The sequence below is a fragment of the Oryctolagus cuniculus genome, chromosome 11 (genome assembly GCF_964237555.1).
Source record: "Oryctolagus cuniculus chromosome 11, mOryCun1.1, whole genome shotgun sequence".
In the NCBI taxonomy this organism is placed as follows: Eukaryota; Metazoa; Chordata; class Mammalia; order Lagomorpha; family Leporidae; genus Oryctolagus; species Oryctolagus cuniculus.
The window spans coordinates 45,193,244-45,208,927 of record NC_091442.1 but is presented as its reverse complement, the minus strand read 5'-3'; the positions used below and the strand labels follow the sequence as shown (position 1 = coordinate 45,208,927).

Here is a 15,684-nt window from a genome sequence, read left to right as displayed (position 1 = left end):
CTGTAGGGGCCCCATTACAAGGGGATGACATGGACACAGGGCAGAGGTTTGTATGTAGGCTCTGCCCTCTGTAATTATGTGCAGAATTTGGTTTGGATGTGCCTCCCTCCAGTCTGTGGGGTGAGTTCTGAGAGCAGCGCTTCCTCCAGGTTAAGGATGCCAACCCCTCAGCCCCTGGGGCAGCCAGAGGACCCATCTTTTTGCCTCTGGGGCTGTGAGCATGCTATGAAAGGAGATGGGAAGCTCTGCTTTGGCTTACTCTGTATTGGGGGCCATTGACAGGTCTTCTCTAAGGTCCGCTCTGCATCTTACGTCCCATGTGGCATGGGATGATAGCACTGTGGTAGCCAGGTAGCCTTCAGTTCCTGGGTGACCAGCTGCCAAACTGTTAGGACTGCTCACATCGTGCACACACCGAGTGGGGGTTTTGAGAGGGTCCACGCTGTGCATGCACTGCATCGTGGTTTTGAGGGGGAGAATATTATCTCAGTACTTTGAAAGCTTTTAACTTAACCCATAGCTGGGCCAAGAGGCTTGTTTTATCTTAGCCTGGGAACTGTTACATATTTTTTAAAGATTTATTTATTTGAAAGACAAATATACAGATTGAGGGAGAGTCAGAGAGAGAAAGAGAGAGAGAGAGAGAATGAATCTTCCATCTGCTGGTTCACTCCCCAAATGGCTGCAATATCTGGAACAGGGCCAGGCCAAAGCCAGGAGCCTTGGAACTCCATCTGGGTCTCCCACATGTGTGGGGCCAACTTCTGCTGCTTTCCAGGTGCATTAGCAGGGAGCTATATTGGAAGTGGAGCAGCTGGGACTGGAGCTGGTGCCCAGATAGCTTGCATGCATCATAGACGGTAGTGTCACCCACTGTGGCACAAGGCCAGCCCTGTGAATTGTTTTAATAGGGAGAATGAACTTTGCGAGATTCCATAGCTTCTGTCTTTCAATGCTGATTTTGCTTGTGGGTAACAGTGGATGAAATCCATGAGAGGGACTAGTGTTTTAACTCCTGTTTTTTTTTTTTTCTTTTGAGTTTAGAACAAAAAAGTACCTGATTATTTCCAACTAAATTTTTTTTTTTTTGACAGGCAGTGGACAGTGAGAGAGAGAGAGACAGAGAGAAAGGGCTTCCTTTGCCGTTGGTTCACCCTCCAATGGCCGCCGCGGTCGGCATGCTGCGGCCGGCGCACCGCGCTGATCCGATGGCAGGAGCCAGGTACTTATCCTGGTCTCCCATGGGGTGCAGGGCCCAAGCACTTGGGCCATCCTCCACTGAACTCCTGGGCCACAGCAGAGAGCTGGCCTGGAAGAGGGGCAACTCCAACTAAATTTTTTAAAGGCACAATGAAAGAATATGTGGGAAAAACTATGGGCATGATGTGGTAGATAAGTTTGAAAAGATGACACTATTGGGTGATTTATTTTTTAATATTCAGAAAAAATATTGCTGATAATATAGTTACTTTTTTTTAAGATTTATTTATTTATTTGAAAGGCAGAGTTACAGAGAGAGAGAAATGCAGAGAGAGAGAGAGGTCTTCCATCTGCTGGTTCACTCCCCAGATGATTGCAACGGCTGGAGTTGCTCTGATCTGAGGCCAGGAGCCAGGAGCTTTTTCTGGGTCTCCCATATGGGTGCAGGGGCCCAGGGACTTGGGCCATCCTCCACTGCTTTCCCAGGCCATAGCAGAAAGCTGGATCGGAAGTGGAGCAGCCAGGACTAGAACCCGCGGTGGCTTTATCCAGTGCACCACAGCACTGGCCCCATAGTTATTGTTTAGTTTTGAAGTATTGATTCCTGTCCTCTTTTAAGATGATTTCATTATATGGTTGTCAATTTTTCTTCATTTACAGTAGGAATTTTAATAACAGTTCAGTTCAGTACATGTGAATTTGAAATATAAATATTCCTATGTTCTTTTCCTCATATTATCCAAAGGCTGCAAGCTTGGAGTGGAAGAATAAAGAGAATCAAGATACTGGTTTTAAATTTCTTTTTACATTGTTTCGAAAGTATTATCTTCCTCATTTGTTTCCATCATTTACTAAGCTAACAAACATCTACAAACCTGTACTTGGTAAGTACTTTTGGCTAGAGGACATCCACTGAGAAACCGGTGCAGTCTTTCCCTCAATGTGATCTTTCATTGTTTTAAAGCAGAACAGCCATTATATTCTTGTGTTGAATGGTAACTTTATTGTAAGATGTGTTAGAGTTTCCTAATAAGTGATCTTTACTGTTTGCACCAATGTGTACCTGAACGAGAGCAGTAAAGGGAAATCGTGGCTTCTATGCTCAGAAGTAACTTGAGGTGTATTATTTTTGGTGTAATTATATTTACCATTTTCTAGTGTGAAAAATCCCACACTTCCCGAAGTCTGCTGTTAGGAGGAGTAGGATGTGCTGACGCCTGGCCTTGCCTAGTGAGGGAGGGCACAGCTGCCCACCCTGTGCCCTCTCTTTCATGCTGGCTTTGTGATCAGCAGCTACTACTGCTAGCTGCATATAAAGGACAGATGTTTGTGTGTGTGCACAGCAGGCCCAGAGGGGAGGAAACATGCAGGAATTTCTCGTTTATCTCTTAAGGTTTTCCTTGTGTAGGAAAGGAGGGCTCATGGAGCAGAAGTAGCCTCTAGCTTAGCGAAGGTGGGGTGCAAAGTGTCTGTTCCCGATTATTAAAACAGGTGGTGTTCGAATAAATAACAAGAACCATTTTGAGCGTGTGGAGATCATCAGGGATATTTGTCCACTTGGGGAACAGGGCTGGCATTCAGTTGTCTGTGTGTGCTACATGTGTTTATGTGTGTACACATAGCCCTTGACACAAACACACCTGCCGGTGGGCAAGGAGAGAGCTGCTGAAGCTAGGGGAGTTGCAAGACGTGTAGAAGTCCTGGAGTTCTGACTGTTAGTGGGACTAGGATGTGTACTTTGTTAGCTGTGTATGTGTGGATATTTTTTCCAAACTGGTTTCTGATTTTATATGTAGTTCATATTCATTGTAAACAAACAAACCACAAACAAATCCAACAGTGTGTTGTTAGTAGTTCTAGATTAAAAGGTTCTGTGTAGAACTTTTTTGCCCCATTTACCTAAACATGTACAAAAACTCGTTAAGACAGGGAGTGGTCTGTGGCAAGTATTCTCTCAAGTCCAGAACCGTGTAATTTTTGAATTGCTATGGAATTTAAATAATGGAAAATCGACTTCTTAATTCGTTTTTTGGAAAACGTAGTGTCTGATATACCAAAGATGAAATGCGACTTTCTGAATTCTTTGAGACATAAAGTACGTTATGTTGATTCTGTTTCCTTGGGTTCATCTAAAGGGAAAAAGATGTAAAATTAAGGTTCAGTGGATTTAACTAGTGCAGTTAGATGTTAAAACGCCTAAAATATTTTTTTAAAGATTTATTTATTTGAAAGGCAGAATTACAGAAAGAAGAGAGACAGAGAGAGAGACTTTTTCATCCTCTGGTTCCCTTCCCAAATGGCTAAAATGGCCAGGGCTTCACCAGACCGAAGCCAGGAGCCATTCTAGCTCTCCCACGTGGGTGTGGGGGCCCAAGAGCTGCTTTCCCAGGAACATTAGCAGGGAGCTGGATCGGAATTGGAGTAGCTAAGACTCCAACTGGTGCCCATATGGGACGCCAGCACTATAGGTGACAGCTTAACCCACTGTACCACAACACCAGTCCCCTAAAATGATTTTTTTAAAAGTTCATATATGCTTTGACATTTGTTCCAGCCAGAAATTAGATTGGGTGTATCATGTATGAAAAGTCTCATGTTCTCAGAATCTCTCTTAGTCTCATGTAATCTCTCAGCATCAGTAGGAGCTGCTGGTTTAGTTTTCCCATAGCTGTTCACCATCGCTGGATGAAGACAGGGCTGCTGAGAACCAGCCTTTCTTGGTCACATGCAGGGCAGAAATGGAAGCACACCTTCCAGGAGATACCATTTATAGTCCTTCCTGGTTCTTCATTCTTAGTCACTGTTAAACAACCAGATGTCTGTTCATTTCATTGAAAGCTGAAACACTTGTGTGGGCCACACAGTCTGAAGTCGCACTAATCTAGTCCTGTGTTCTTTTTCTGCCAGACATCCCCCATTTGAGATCCAAGCCAGCGTACATTACTACAACTCGAGACAATGAAAACATTTACAGTACAAAAATCCCCTACATGGCAGCTCGTGTTGTTTTTATTAAGTGGATTGTAACTTTCTTTTTGGAGAAAAAGTATCTAACTACAACACAAAACACTAAAAATGGAGTTGATGTGTTGCCTAAAATCATCCAGGTAAGTGATTCATCATTTTTCATCTCTTAGTGCTTATGTAAAAAATACAAAGTGAGTGAGTTCTTACAGGTTGTTGGTTATAGGGAATCTGTTTATAGGGAATCATTTGTTATTTTAAAGATTTATTTTATTTATTTGGAAGGCAGAGTTACGGAGAGAGAGGGAGAGACAGAGAGCTCTTCCATCCACTGATTCACTCTTCCAAATGGCTGCAACAGCAGGGACTGGGCCAGACCAAAGCCAGGAGCCAGGAGCTTCATCTGGGTCTCTCATGTGAGTGTAGGGGCCCAAGAACTTGGGCCATCTTCCACTGCTTTCCCAGGTGCATTAGCAGGGAGCTGGATCAGAAGTGGAACAGCTGGGACAGGAACCTGCTCCTGTATGGGATGCTGACATCTCAGGCAGAGACTTGACCCCCTGCGTCACAACGCCAGCCCTGGGAATACATTTTGCAAGTGTTGGCCCACCCTGTCCATAACACTGAGGTTGCAGAGGGATTGCAGCAGGAGGTGCTACTGTGAGGCAGTGTTGGGGGAGGGGGCGGTGCGGTGGTGTTCTGAGAAAGTGGCTGCTGTGTGCCACTCCTGGTCCCGTCCTTCACACTCTCACTCCGTTGCCAGTGACCCCTGAGCATGAGCACAGGCAGGCCCTTGGGAAGCATGCAGGTGGCCCCTGGCCAGGACCCACAGGGCTGCCATGCCTTCTGGCATCTTAGCGAGGAAGTAGATCAGTGGTTCAGAATTCCGGCCGCTTGTGGAGCTCAAAAATGAGGTCCCTAGAAGAGCAGGCTGCCTCTCTGTGAAGCCCCTTGTGTGGGGCCTACTGTGCTCTGTCTCTTGGCTGTGGTCAGACACAAAATGGGGGCCTTCCCACCAGGCCGAGTGGCTCGGCATCTCTGCACTTGGTAGAACACCACCACAGGTGGAGGTCAGAGAGCAGCCACTTCACTGGGGGACGGAAGCTTGTGGCCTTGTGTGGTTTTGTGCGCATGGTGCCCAAGAACAGACAGAAGTGAGGTGCACTAACTGCAGGTTTGCCGGTGCCTGGAGTCACAGGAGTCACAGAAGCATGATGTAGGCCTGAGCTGGCAGACACTGAGGAGGAAGAAAGGTGGCCCGGGCACTTTGGTCATAGGATCGTGAAGGAGAAACGCCATACAGAGACTAGAGCGTGTGGCGCACAGAAGAGAACTCACTACGGGGCTAGAGGGAGGGAGGTTTTCCAGACGTCCATGGGAGATACAATTACAGTGAGAACATAAAAGACTTCCTTTACAGAAAGAGAGGGATAGACAGTGAGAGAGAGAGAATCTTCCATCCAGTGGTTCACTCCCTAGATGGCCACACCAGCCAGAGCTGTTTACTTCCTCTGGATCTCCCACTTAGGTGGCAGGACCCAAACACTTGAACCACCTTCCTCTGCTTTTCCCAGGCCATTAGGGAGCTGGACCGGAAGTGGAGCAACCAGGACACCAACCAGCACCCATGTGGGATGCCGGGGTCACAGGTGGCGGCTTTACCCGGCCCCCCTCTCTCGCTGTTTTGTTGCAGCTTCCACCTTGATTGCAAGATGCCTGCCAGCAGCTGGGGCACTGCTTTCCTTGTTTATTTCAGAAGCAGTCCAGGAATCTAAAACCGTTCTCTTTTGTCTGAGTGCAACAACTTAGGTTACCATCCCACCCCTGGAACCATAGCAAAGCTCTGATGGCTTAAGGCTGGATGTGTGAGTGGCCCAGGAGGTTCCATAGTTGGCTTCCATTAAACAGACTCTCCCCTGGTCCTGTGGGTAAGGCCAGCTTCCTGTTTGTCAGCTGGGCTGTGTGGATGGAGGATGAACAGCCCAGAGGTTCTGTTAGGGAGGGGAGTGGGTGCCAGCCAGATAGCCTGCCATGCCTGCTGTGCAGATGGCTGTGCCTAGAGATGGCCACTGCCACGGTAGAGGCTGCTAGTGCGTCATAGTAAGTTGTTGTTGTTTTTTTTTTTTTGGCATTTATTTTTATGTATTTGAAAGAATAACAGAGAGCAAGAGAGACAGAAAGAAACCTCCTATCTGCTGGTTCACTATACAAATTGCTGCCCTGGCTAGGGCTGGGCTTGGCCAGGCTGAAGCCAGGAGCCATCTGGATCTCCCACATGGGAGACTTGGCTGTGTTCGATGCTGTCCCAGGTGCATCAGCAGGGAGCTGGATCGGGAGCAGAGCAGCTGGGACAAGTGCTGATGCTTCAGTATGGGATGAAGGAGTGGTGGGCGGCGGCGGCCTCACCGGCTACACCGCAACACCGACCCTGTTGTTTTAGTTTTCTCTTGCAACTGAAACAAATTACCACAAACTTAATGGACCAAAACTGATATAACAATGTCATTTAAAAAATAACAATTAAAATTAAAGAGATAGAAAAAATGAATCACACAAGCTGATAACCCTGCAGTGTTTGTGTCATACACTCATTTATTTTTTGACTACTACTCTCGTCCCCTCTCATTCTTAAACTACAAAGACAAACACAGGCTGCCCTTAACCATGCCAGGAACTCATGACAGAATTGAGTGGCACCAGGCATCAACTCTTCTTTAACACCTGCTTTGTGGGTGTCCTTATTGACCCTTACTGCAGAGAGAACAGGAGAAGTGTGTCCTGTGAGGCGGAGAGGACCTTAGGGAGTAGGGAGGTTCAGGGAAGGAGTACAGGGCAGTTTCCTGGGCTCTGGCAAGGCTGACCTGTTCCAAGCAGATGTGTCAATGATTCAGTCTTCTTCACATGCCAGAGAAAAATAAATGTCATCTTAGCATTGACCACTTGAGTTCACTAATAACAATAGTTGGAAATTCCAGCTTGATTCTAGTGGGTAGAAAATGGACCTCTCTCTGGGGTGCTTATTTGTGTTCTTGCTATATATAGACTTGTTAGTTTCATTTATTCTAAGTCTCACCACTTATTATAATTATAAATGTTTTCCAAAATGTACAGATGTTTTTGGGAAATAGCCTTTTATAGGAAGAATGTTTAATCAAGCATCATCTTGTTAAAACATTTTCATTTTATGGCATGAAGTGAAATCCATTTATGGTACCATCATGCTCTATTTGACAGAGCTTATTTATCTTTTTTTAAAGATTTATTTGAAAGGCAGAGAGGAGGAGAGGGAGGGAAGGAGAGAGAGGGAGAGACAGAGAGGGAGGGAGGGAGGGATTGATCTTCCATTCACTGATTTGCCCCCCAACTGGCTACAACAGCTGGGGCTGGGCCAGGACGAAACCAGGAGCCTGAAGCTTCTTCTGGGTCTCCCACATGGGTGTAGGGGCCCAAGCACTTGGACCATCTTCCACTGCTTTCCCAGGTGCATCAGCAGGGAGCAGGATCAGAAGTGGAGCATCTGGGTCTTGAACCTGCACCGATATGCTGTCCTTGCAGGTGGAGGCTTAACCTGCTACGTCACAGCGCCAGCCCAGATCTTATTTTTATATGACTTAGTGCCTTTAAACACAAATTTTCATTTTTATTATTTAAGTTATCTATTTGCTGTGTTACAAGCCACCTCAAAACTTAGGGACTTAAAGCAGCAGCCTTTCTTAATTTTTTTTTTTTTAAACTTGAGAGGCATAGGTTGAGAAAGAGAGAGACAGAGAGAAACAGACCTGCAAAGAGCTCCCATCCCTGGTTCATCCCCCAAATGCCTGCAGTGACCAGGGCTGGGCTCAGGCTGAAACCAGGATCTGGGAACTCGATCTAGGACTCCTGCTTGGGTGGCAGGAACCCCACTGCTTAAGCCATCAACTGCCATCTCTCAGAGCCTGCCTTAGCGGGAAGCTGGAGTCGGGAGCCAGAGCATGTCCTGACCCGAGGCACTCTGATGTGGGGCACAGGCGCTCTAACCACCAGGCTCAGTGCCCACGCCCTCTTTTTGTAATATTGTCATATTTCACTCTTGGGTCCAGGATTGGAGCTGGATTTGGTTGGGCAATTCGTGTGTGCTTCATGTGGCTTTAAGGACTCACTGGACTGCAGTCTTCAGCTGTTGGTTGGTCGTCCAGAGGGTCCAAGATGACTTCATTCACACGACTGTTACTTTGGTGGGGGCGGCTGGAAGACTGGGCTCCTCTGTACTCCCATAGCAATCCGAGTGAGTGAAGCGACTTGTCTCACAGCTAGAGATACATAAGGGCAGGTCTTCTCATACTGACTTTGGGCCTGGCTTCCTGTGCCATACTCATCCCATCTTAAGTCACTTCTACTGAATCCACAGATTAAAAAAGAATAAAATGAATAAAATTTTACTTTCCTGAAGAAGATAGTAAATTCATCAAAAAGACAAAATAATTTCTATAAGGTAGCACATTTCACAGTGTGACAGGGACTTTGATAAGCCACATAGGCTTTAGCAACCAAGGCAGAAAGAGAAAAATTATTATAGATGTGATTTTTCATTAACTTTCCATAGAGATTACTGTTAGATTTATGTTTTAATTTTCACACTCTCATTGGTAGTTACTGAAATTATGCTCTGTACTGCTCCTGACTTATCACTTCTTGTAAAAAATACAATGGGTAAAATTTTAAGGCCATTTTAGTGGCATATTTTAATGTTTAAGTAACAATGGAGGTTACAAAATTGAAGCAAAAGTATATATCTATTTAGAGGAAACTTTTAATTCTATGGGGAAATGAGAGCAGACATCAGTGTTGCACTTTGTTAGTCATAGCGTGAACTTTTTTTTTTTTGCACTCCTAAAGTCTTACAAATATTTACAATTTTGTAAATATTTTAACTAAGTTTAATCTGAGATTCTGAGAATAAAATTTAAAATTCTTCTCCTGAAAGACCCTCTGAAGATCGTGGCACTCCACCATCAAGATGCCATTTAGTCTTAGGAATTAATGATGTTGCTGTAAAAAGAAATCGCCCCTGTTTTCAGGTATCTGCTATGACACAGTACATGCTGAAGTGTGGCGCTTTAGTGTGGGCAGTACAAGTGCATTGATATGCTGATTTATTCTTCAGTTTCACAAATGCAAATTAAACATTATAGGTTGCTAAGATTTAAATAAGTTAGTTGGGAAGCACTTTGTTGGTTAATTGGAAAATTGGTAAGGACAGGTTCTGGAGCCTGTTACACTTCAAGCAGTGACTGGTTTCCAGCTTAACCCTGAGCACCCAGAGTCCTTTAGAAAAGGGTACTGAGGAGTGCGATGGTGTCTTCCAGACCGTCGGTGGTGGTGCTGTGCAGGACAGGGCAGCAGAGGCAGACGGTGGCGGACCCCCAGAGCAGGACAGAAACCACTCGAACAGCAGCACCTTGTCTGACCGAAGACTCAGCAACTGCAGCCTTTGTAGCGTCGAGGAGGAGCACCGCCTGGTGTATGAGATGGTGCAGCGGATTCTCTTGTCAACGCGAGGCTATGTCAACTTTGTGAATGAAGTATTTCGTCAGGTTAGTATTTGAGTGTGTTACACGTTCGTGAAACTGAAGAGATTTCTGTTCTTATTCTGTTACTCATACACACCAAGAAATCCTGTTGATGAGTTGGGCTAAGTTATGGAAGTGAATAAATCATAATCCCTCTACTCCTGTGCATTGTTGTGATTCTGGTTGTGTGTGTGTGTGTGTGTGTGTGTGATTTTTTAATTTTGTTTTTGGAAAACTCTGTACAAAATGATCCGGCAGAACTTTCACGTTTCCATAACAAACTCAACCCAGAGGTAGGTGGGAAGAAAGCTGTTTGTGACCACTCAGCAACAGTTGCGCCTAGCAGAGAGGCAGCATCATTCCCAGGGCCTTGGGGCTGTCTCACAAGCTGAGGACCTCCACAAGGTGTTCGTTTCCTGCAAAGGTGTGTGGTGCGCATACAGTGCAAGTATTTATGACGTAAGAGAGAAAAGGAGGTGAGAGGGGAATCAAGGGAGAAAAAGGATCTCGCGTGGAGACGTTGAAATCATAGACCTGCAGTGGAGAAGACAGTAGGTGGAAAGGGGCTGGGAAGAGCAGCGGTGTGAACAAGAGGCTTGATCAGGCAGGGAGCTAGACAAGAGCAGACGTGGTGGCCAGGATTGATAGCCATAAACGGCATCACTGGGTTATAGTGGGGGCTGACCCTGCCCCTCGGGGGACACTGAGCAAGGTCTGGACACAGTTTTGGTCATCACAGCCGGGGAGGGGATGTTACTGACCTGTGGTGGGCAGCAGCCAGGGATTTTTTTCTCTAACATCCTGCAGCACACGGAATGGCCCGCAGCTTAATCTGCACCATGGCTAAGAACTTTCTGGCTCACCTTGTCAGTAGTGCTGCAGTGGAGGAACTAACCTATAGGGAACAGCTGAATTTTAGTGCCCTCTCTTGGTCAATGATGAATATTTATTTTATGGAAGATAACATGTAACTTCTTTCATCATACTTTGTTTTTCAATATTAAGATATTCAGGGACTGTTAACCCTACAGGCTATTAAAGTATAAGGTGCGCATTCATGAACTGCACATTAATTGTTGAAATCTTTACTTCATATGGAGTTGGTTTTTTGTGTATAAAGTTAATTGAAAATGAATGTTAATGGAGAATGGGACTGGGAATGGGAGAGAGAGGAGGAGGTGGGGTGGGAGGGCAGGTATGGTGAGAAGAATCACTGTATTCCTAAAGTTGTACTTATGAAATTTTTACTCCTTAAATAAAAAGTTTCTTTGGGGGAAAAAGAAAAAGAACTGCGCGTTCTCTGTGGGGAGATAGAATGTGTACATATGCTACAGAGCGCCATACAGGTATCTGTACGTGATGTGGGAACAAAGGCCTATGGGCAAGCAGGCCAGGGAGGCACGTGGCAGGGGCGAGGACAAGGTGGAGCAAGTCACCTTGGACTGCAGATTGGGCAAGTTGGAGGTAGTGGAAGTAGACAGTGCCTAAAGGAAGACCAGGGCTGGCAAGGCTCAGGGCAGCCTCTGTCTGCTGCTGCCCACAGCGGGAAGGCCAGGTGGTAAGAGTGCTTTATGTAGGGCCATTCGGATGACCAGCTCCCTCCACTGGAAATTTGTCTTTGTGGAATGCTTTAGTCTACCTGCTGTGACTCATTCCTAGATCATCCGATCAACTTTATGAGTCAAAACTCATTATTATTATTATATTTGAATAATAAAGCAATAAAACAGATTAAACCATGTTATAGTGCAGTTGATGTAAGGATTAGTCTTTCTTTATGAACTCATGATTTATTTATTAAAATACTGTGGATATCCTTTAACATGTTTTACTCAGGCTATGGTCTGAAGAGTTTGAAACACTGATGTAAGGTTGTTTGTTAATCAGGTTGTTCTATTTGTTGCCTTTATTTTAAAGAAAAAATTTATTAAATGTATGCTCGTTATATGATCACAATCTCTGTATATAATTAGAAAGGAGAAAGCAAAAGCAAATTGCTCAAAACACTACCATCTAGGTGATAACTGTTAACGTCAGAAGGGCACCATTCTTGATATTTCTAAATGTTTACACGTGGCTGCTGGCCAGACAGAAGAGAGACCCGCAGGGAGGAGATGGATAAGAGACGACGTAAGCAGGCTGGCAGGCAGACAGGAGGATTTCAGATGAGCTGATAGACATAAACAGACTGGCAGCCAGGCATAGAATGACAGATGGGCGCAGATAGGCCAGCTGGCAGAGATGGAAGTAAGCAGGCAGACATAGATGGACAGGTAGGCAGGTGCAGATAGGAGATAGGCAGACAGAGACAGGAATATGCAGGCAAGTAAAGATGGACAGCTCGGCAGAGATGGAGATGGGCAGGCAGCCCTGGGCACGGGCAGCTGAAGGTGAACCAGACAGAGATCAAGGTGGGGTGGGGGAAGTAGGTAAAAGTTCAATGCATTGTTTCAATGAACAGTTCTGAATTTTATTTTACTTGAATTTACCCAAAGAAAAGAAAGCAAAACTGAAGGAATTGTTGAAATTCAAATAAATATTCCTTATATTAGTTGCTAAAACATTTGCCTATAATGAAGATTATATTGTAATATAATATATAATAATATATGTATATTATACAATCAGTTAGTTGCATGTCACAATTTTAAATTGTGTGATTGACTTCCTGTTATGAAATAGGAAAGAACTAGCAGCCTTGTATTTTCTTCAGCCTCCTCTCTCCATCTGCTAATTGCATCGCATTATAAATTTATATTATAAATATATCATCGTTTGTAGTTGATTTTGGAATCATAACGCATGCACGAGTTGTTTGGTCTTGGGTTTTGGTATTTCACAGGTACGTTCTTGGTTCCATGTTCCTAAATTGTTTGCTTTGACTAACTTGGTTGGTCTTGTTTTCTCATTGAGTATTTTCAAGGTGTCCTTGAGACCTTTTATGAAGGGAAATGTTTTCCTTTTGCCTTGTCATGAGCACAGGAGTTTATCTGGGTATAATAATCTCAGATCACTGTTTATTCCACTTGGGAACTTGTGAGTCAGAACTTCTCTAGACAAACAAATCAGAAGGAGGAAAACCTCACAAGGCCTTCAGTTACACAGTTGAGACTTCAGAATGAGCTTACAACGTTTACTTATTTTTTTCTTAATTTTTTAAAAAGTTATTTTTTATTTATTTGGACAGCAGGGAGAGAGCGATCTCTTCTGTCCACCGGTCCATCCCTCAAATAGCCACAACGTCTGAGTCTAGTCCGGCCACATCTAGGAGCCCGGAACTCAATCTGGGTCTCCCATGGGGGTGGCAGGTGTCCAGTACTTGGCCCATGACCTCCTGCCTTAGTAGAAAGCTGGACTCAGAGACAGAGCCAGGACTTGAACGGGGCACTTGTGGGAAGTGGGACGTGAATGTCCCAAGCGGCATCTTAGCTGCTGTGCCAGGTAAGCCCTGGCTTACCATGCTGAAGGGAATGAAACACAAGTTCGGAAATGTGTGCAGTAAGTAAGGAACCATAACAGATGACAAGTGCAGGTTTGAACAAGAAGAAAATAGAATTTCAAAATTGGGAAAAAATGTAATTAAATATTAAAAGCAAACCTTGATGAGTAAGTTTAATAGCAGATTATATGCTTCTGAAGAGAGACTAATCAGGGTCACAGGTCTCAAAAAATTATCCTAAATGCGCACCAGTGAGACACAGAGGAGAATTAGAGTTGAGATACAGAGAATTCTAGTGAGAGAGTCACCTCTCCTCATTTTTTCTTTTTCTACTAGTTACTGAGAATATCCTTCTATGACTGGATTTGCCTATATTTTTCTGGAAAGTCTATCAATATTTATTGTATTTTTGCAAGATTATTAGTTGTACATATTTAGAATTATATGTCCCTTTGAATTAACTTATTATTAGGACGTTTCTTTATCTCTACTAATGCTTTGTTTTTCCCTTCAAAGTCTATTTTATCTATTAATATTGTTCTCAGTTTTCTTCTGGTTAGTGTTTGTTTCCTTTTCTTTCTTTCTTTCTTTCTTTTTTTTAAGATTTATTTATTTATTTGAAAGTCAGAGTTACACAGAGAGAGGAGAGGCAGAGAGAGACAGGTCTTCGATCCACTGGTTCACTCCCCAATTGGCTGCATTGGCTGGAGCTGTGCCGATCCGAAGCCAGGAGCCAGGAGCTTCTTCTGTGTCTCCCACGTGGGTGCAGGGGCCCAAGAACTTGGGCCATCTTCTACTGCTTTCCCAGGCCATAGCAGAGAGCTGGATTGAAGTGGAACAGCCGGGTCTCGAAACGGCGCCCATATGGGATGCCGGCGCTTCAGGCCAGGGCGTTAACCCACTGCGTCACAGTGCCGGCCCCTTTCCTTTCCTTTTCTTTCTTTCTTTTTTTTTTTTTTATTAATAAATCACATTTAATAATTTAAACCATAAAGACAAACACAAGTTTTGAAAGCTGAAAATAAATATGCTTTCTCATTTACTCATGTGTCAGTAGAGACACAGACATCTTTCTACTGTTTTTGAGTGAGAGCTCAAGACACATGAACAAAAGAATTTCAGAACTAAGTGTTTATAGAGTTTTCTTTATCTGAAATCTGTGTTCTAAGTTTGCAGTAGATAACTTTTTTTCAAGGTTTTATTTACTTATTTATTTGAAAAGATAGAATGGCAGAAAGAGAGGGAGAGAGAGAGAACAAGACCTTCCTGTCTGCAGGTTTACTCCCCAAATGACTGCAGTAGCTGGGGCTGTGCAGGGCCAAAGCCAGAAACCAGGGACTCCATCCAGGTCTCCCACATGGGTGCAGGGCCCATCCTTCGCTGCCTTCCCAGACACATTTCTGGGAGCTGATCTGAAGTGGAGAGCTGGATCTCAAAGGAGCATCAAAGGAGCATTCCAGCATAGAATGTGGACATCCCAGACAGCAGCGTAATTTGCTGTGCCACCAATGCCTGTCCCTGAGGTAAATAACTTTTATATGAAAGTGAGTATTGTAGATAGGGCTGGGGATATACAGCTAACTAGGCCCCAAGTAATACTTTTTCTATAATAGAACAGCTCATCTTAAAATATCTTATGATAAAAATAATAACAGTAAAGTATTAATAGCAGTATTAATTTATACCTTCCTTTGAACTTTTAATAATGGACTCCATGACTAGGAACTTTATATATATCATGCCTTGCCTAAGAGTACATTTTATTGTATAGTAAATTGAGAAAATATGTACACAAATTTAGATATAGCTTAGAAGATTTAAAATTTTATGTTATGGCTTAAGCCCATTTATAATGGTCAATTAGATCAATTAAAACTTCATACTCTCAGGGCCAGCATTGTGGTATAGTGGGTAAAGCCGCCGCCTGTGGTGCCAGCATTCCAGATGGGCTCTGGTTCATGTCCCAGCTGTTCCACTTCTGATCCAGTTCCTTGCCAATGGCCTAGGAAAAATAGTGGAGGATGGCCCAAGTGTTTGGGTCCTTGCTAATCATGTAGGAGACCTGGAAGAAGCTTCTGGCTCATGGCTTCCATTTGGCCCAGTCCTGGCCGTTGGCAGCCATCTGGGGGTTAAACCAGCAGAAGATTTCTCTCTGTCTCCCTCCTTCCCTCCCTCCCTCCGTCTCTCCCTTTCTCTTTGTTTCTGCCTCTCTCTGTAACTCTGAATGTCTATTAAAAAAAAAAACAAACCTCACTTTTTAGACAACAAATTATCAAAACATGACTGATTTTAGAAAGGTGTCCCATTTTACTGGAAGCACTGAGTGTGTGACATCTTGTTATTCTAAGTCAAATATGAGAACTTAGCAAGCCATAGCCTTCTTCAAGGATGGTGGTCACCTATGACCACCTATGAGAGTCTTTGCCACCAAGCTGAAAAACTGTTCTGTTCCCTTCCCAGCTACATTCTTCCAACAGGACAAAGCCCTGTTCAGGCAAGGACAAGAAAAAGCATACTGGTCGCTTGTACATT

The 15,684-nt window shown here is 44.2% G+C and overlaps 1 protein-coding gene across 11 annotated transcripts in view; it reads left to right on the top strand.

Moving 5' to 3' along the window:
• Positions 1-15,684, top strand: part of RALGAPA2 (Ral GTPase activating protein catalytic subunit alpha 2) — a 328,989-nt gene that overhangs the window by 74,013 nt on the left and 239,292 nt on the right. For all 11 annotated transcript variants that reach the window (XR_007919407.2, XM_070052134.1, XM_070052133.1 and 8 more), the window contains 3 exons: positions 1,946-2,084; positions 4,108-4,307; positions 9,510-9,737. Coding sequence is in view for 10 of the 11 variants with exons in the window: in XM_070052134.1 (XP_069908235.1) it covers positions 1,946-2,084; positions 4,108-4,307; positions 9,510-9,737 (567 nt within the window). In the remaining variant the exon portion in view is untranslated. The remainder of the gene's footprint in view (positions 1-1,945; positions 2,085-4,107; positions 4,308-9,509; positions 9,738-15,684) is intronic.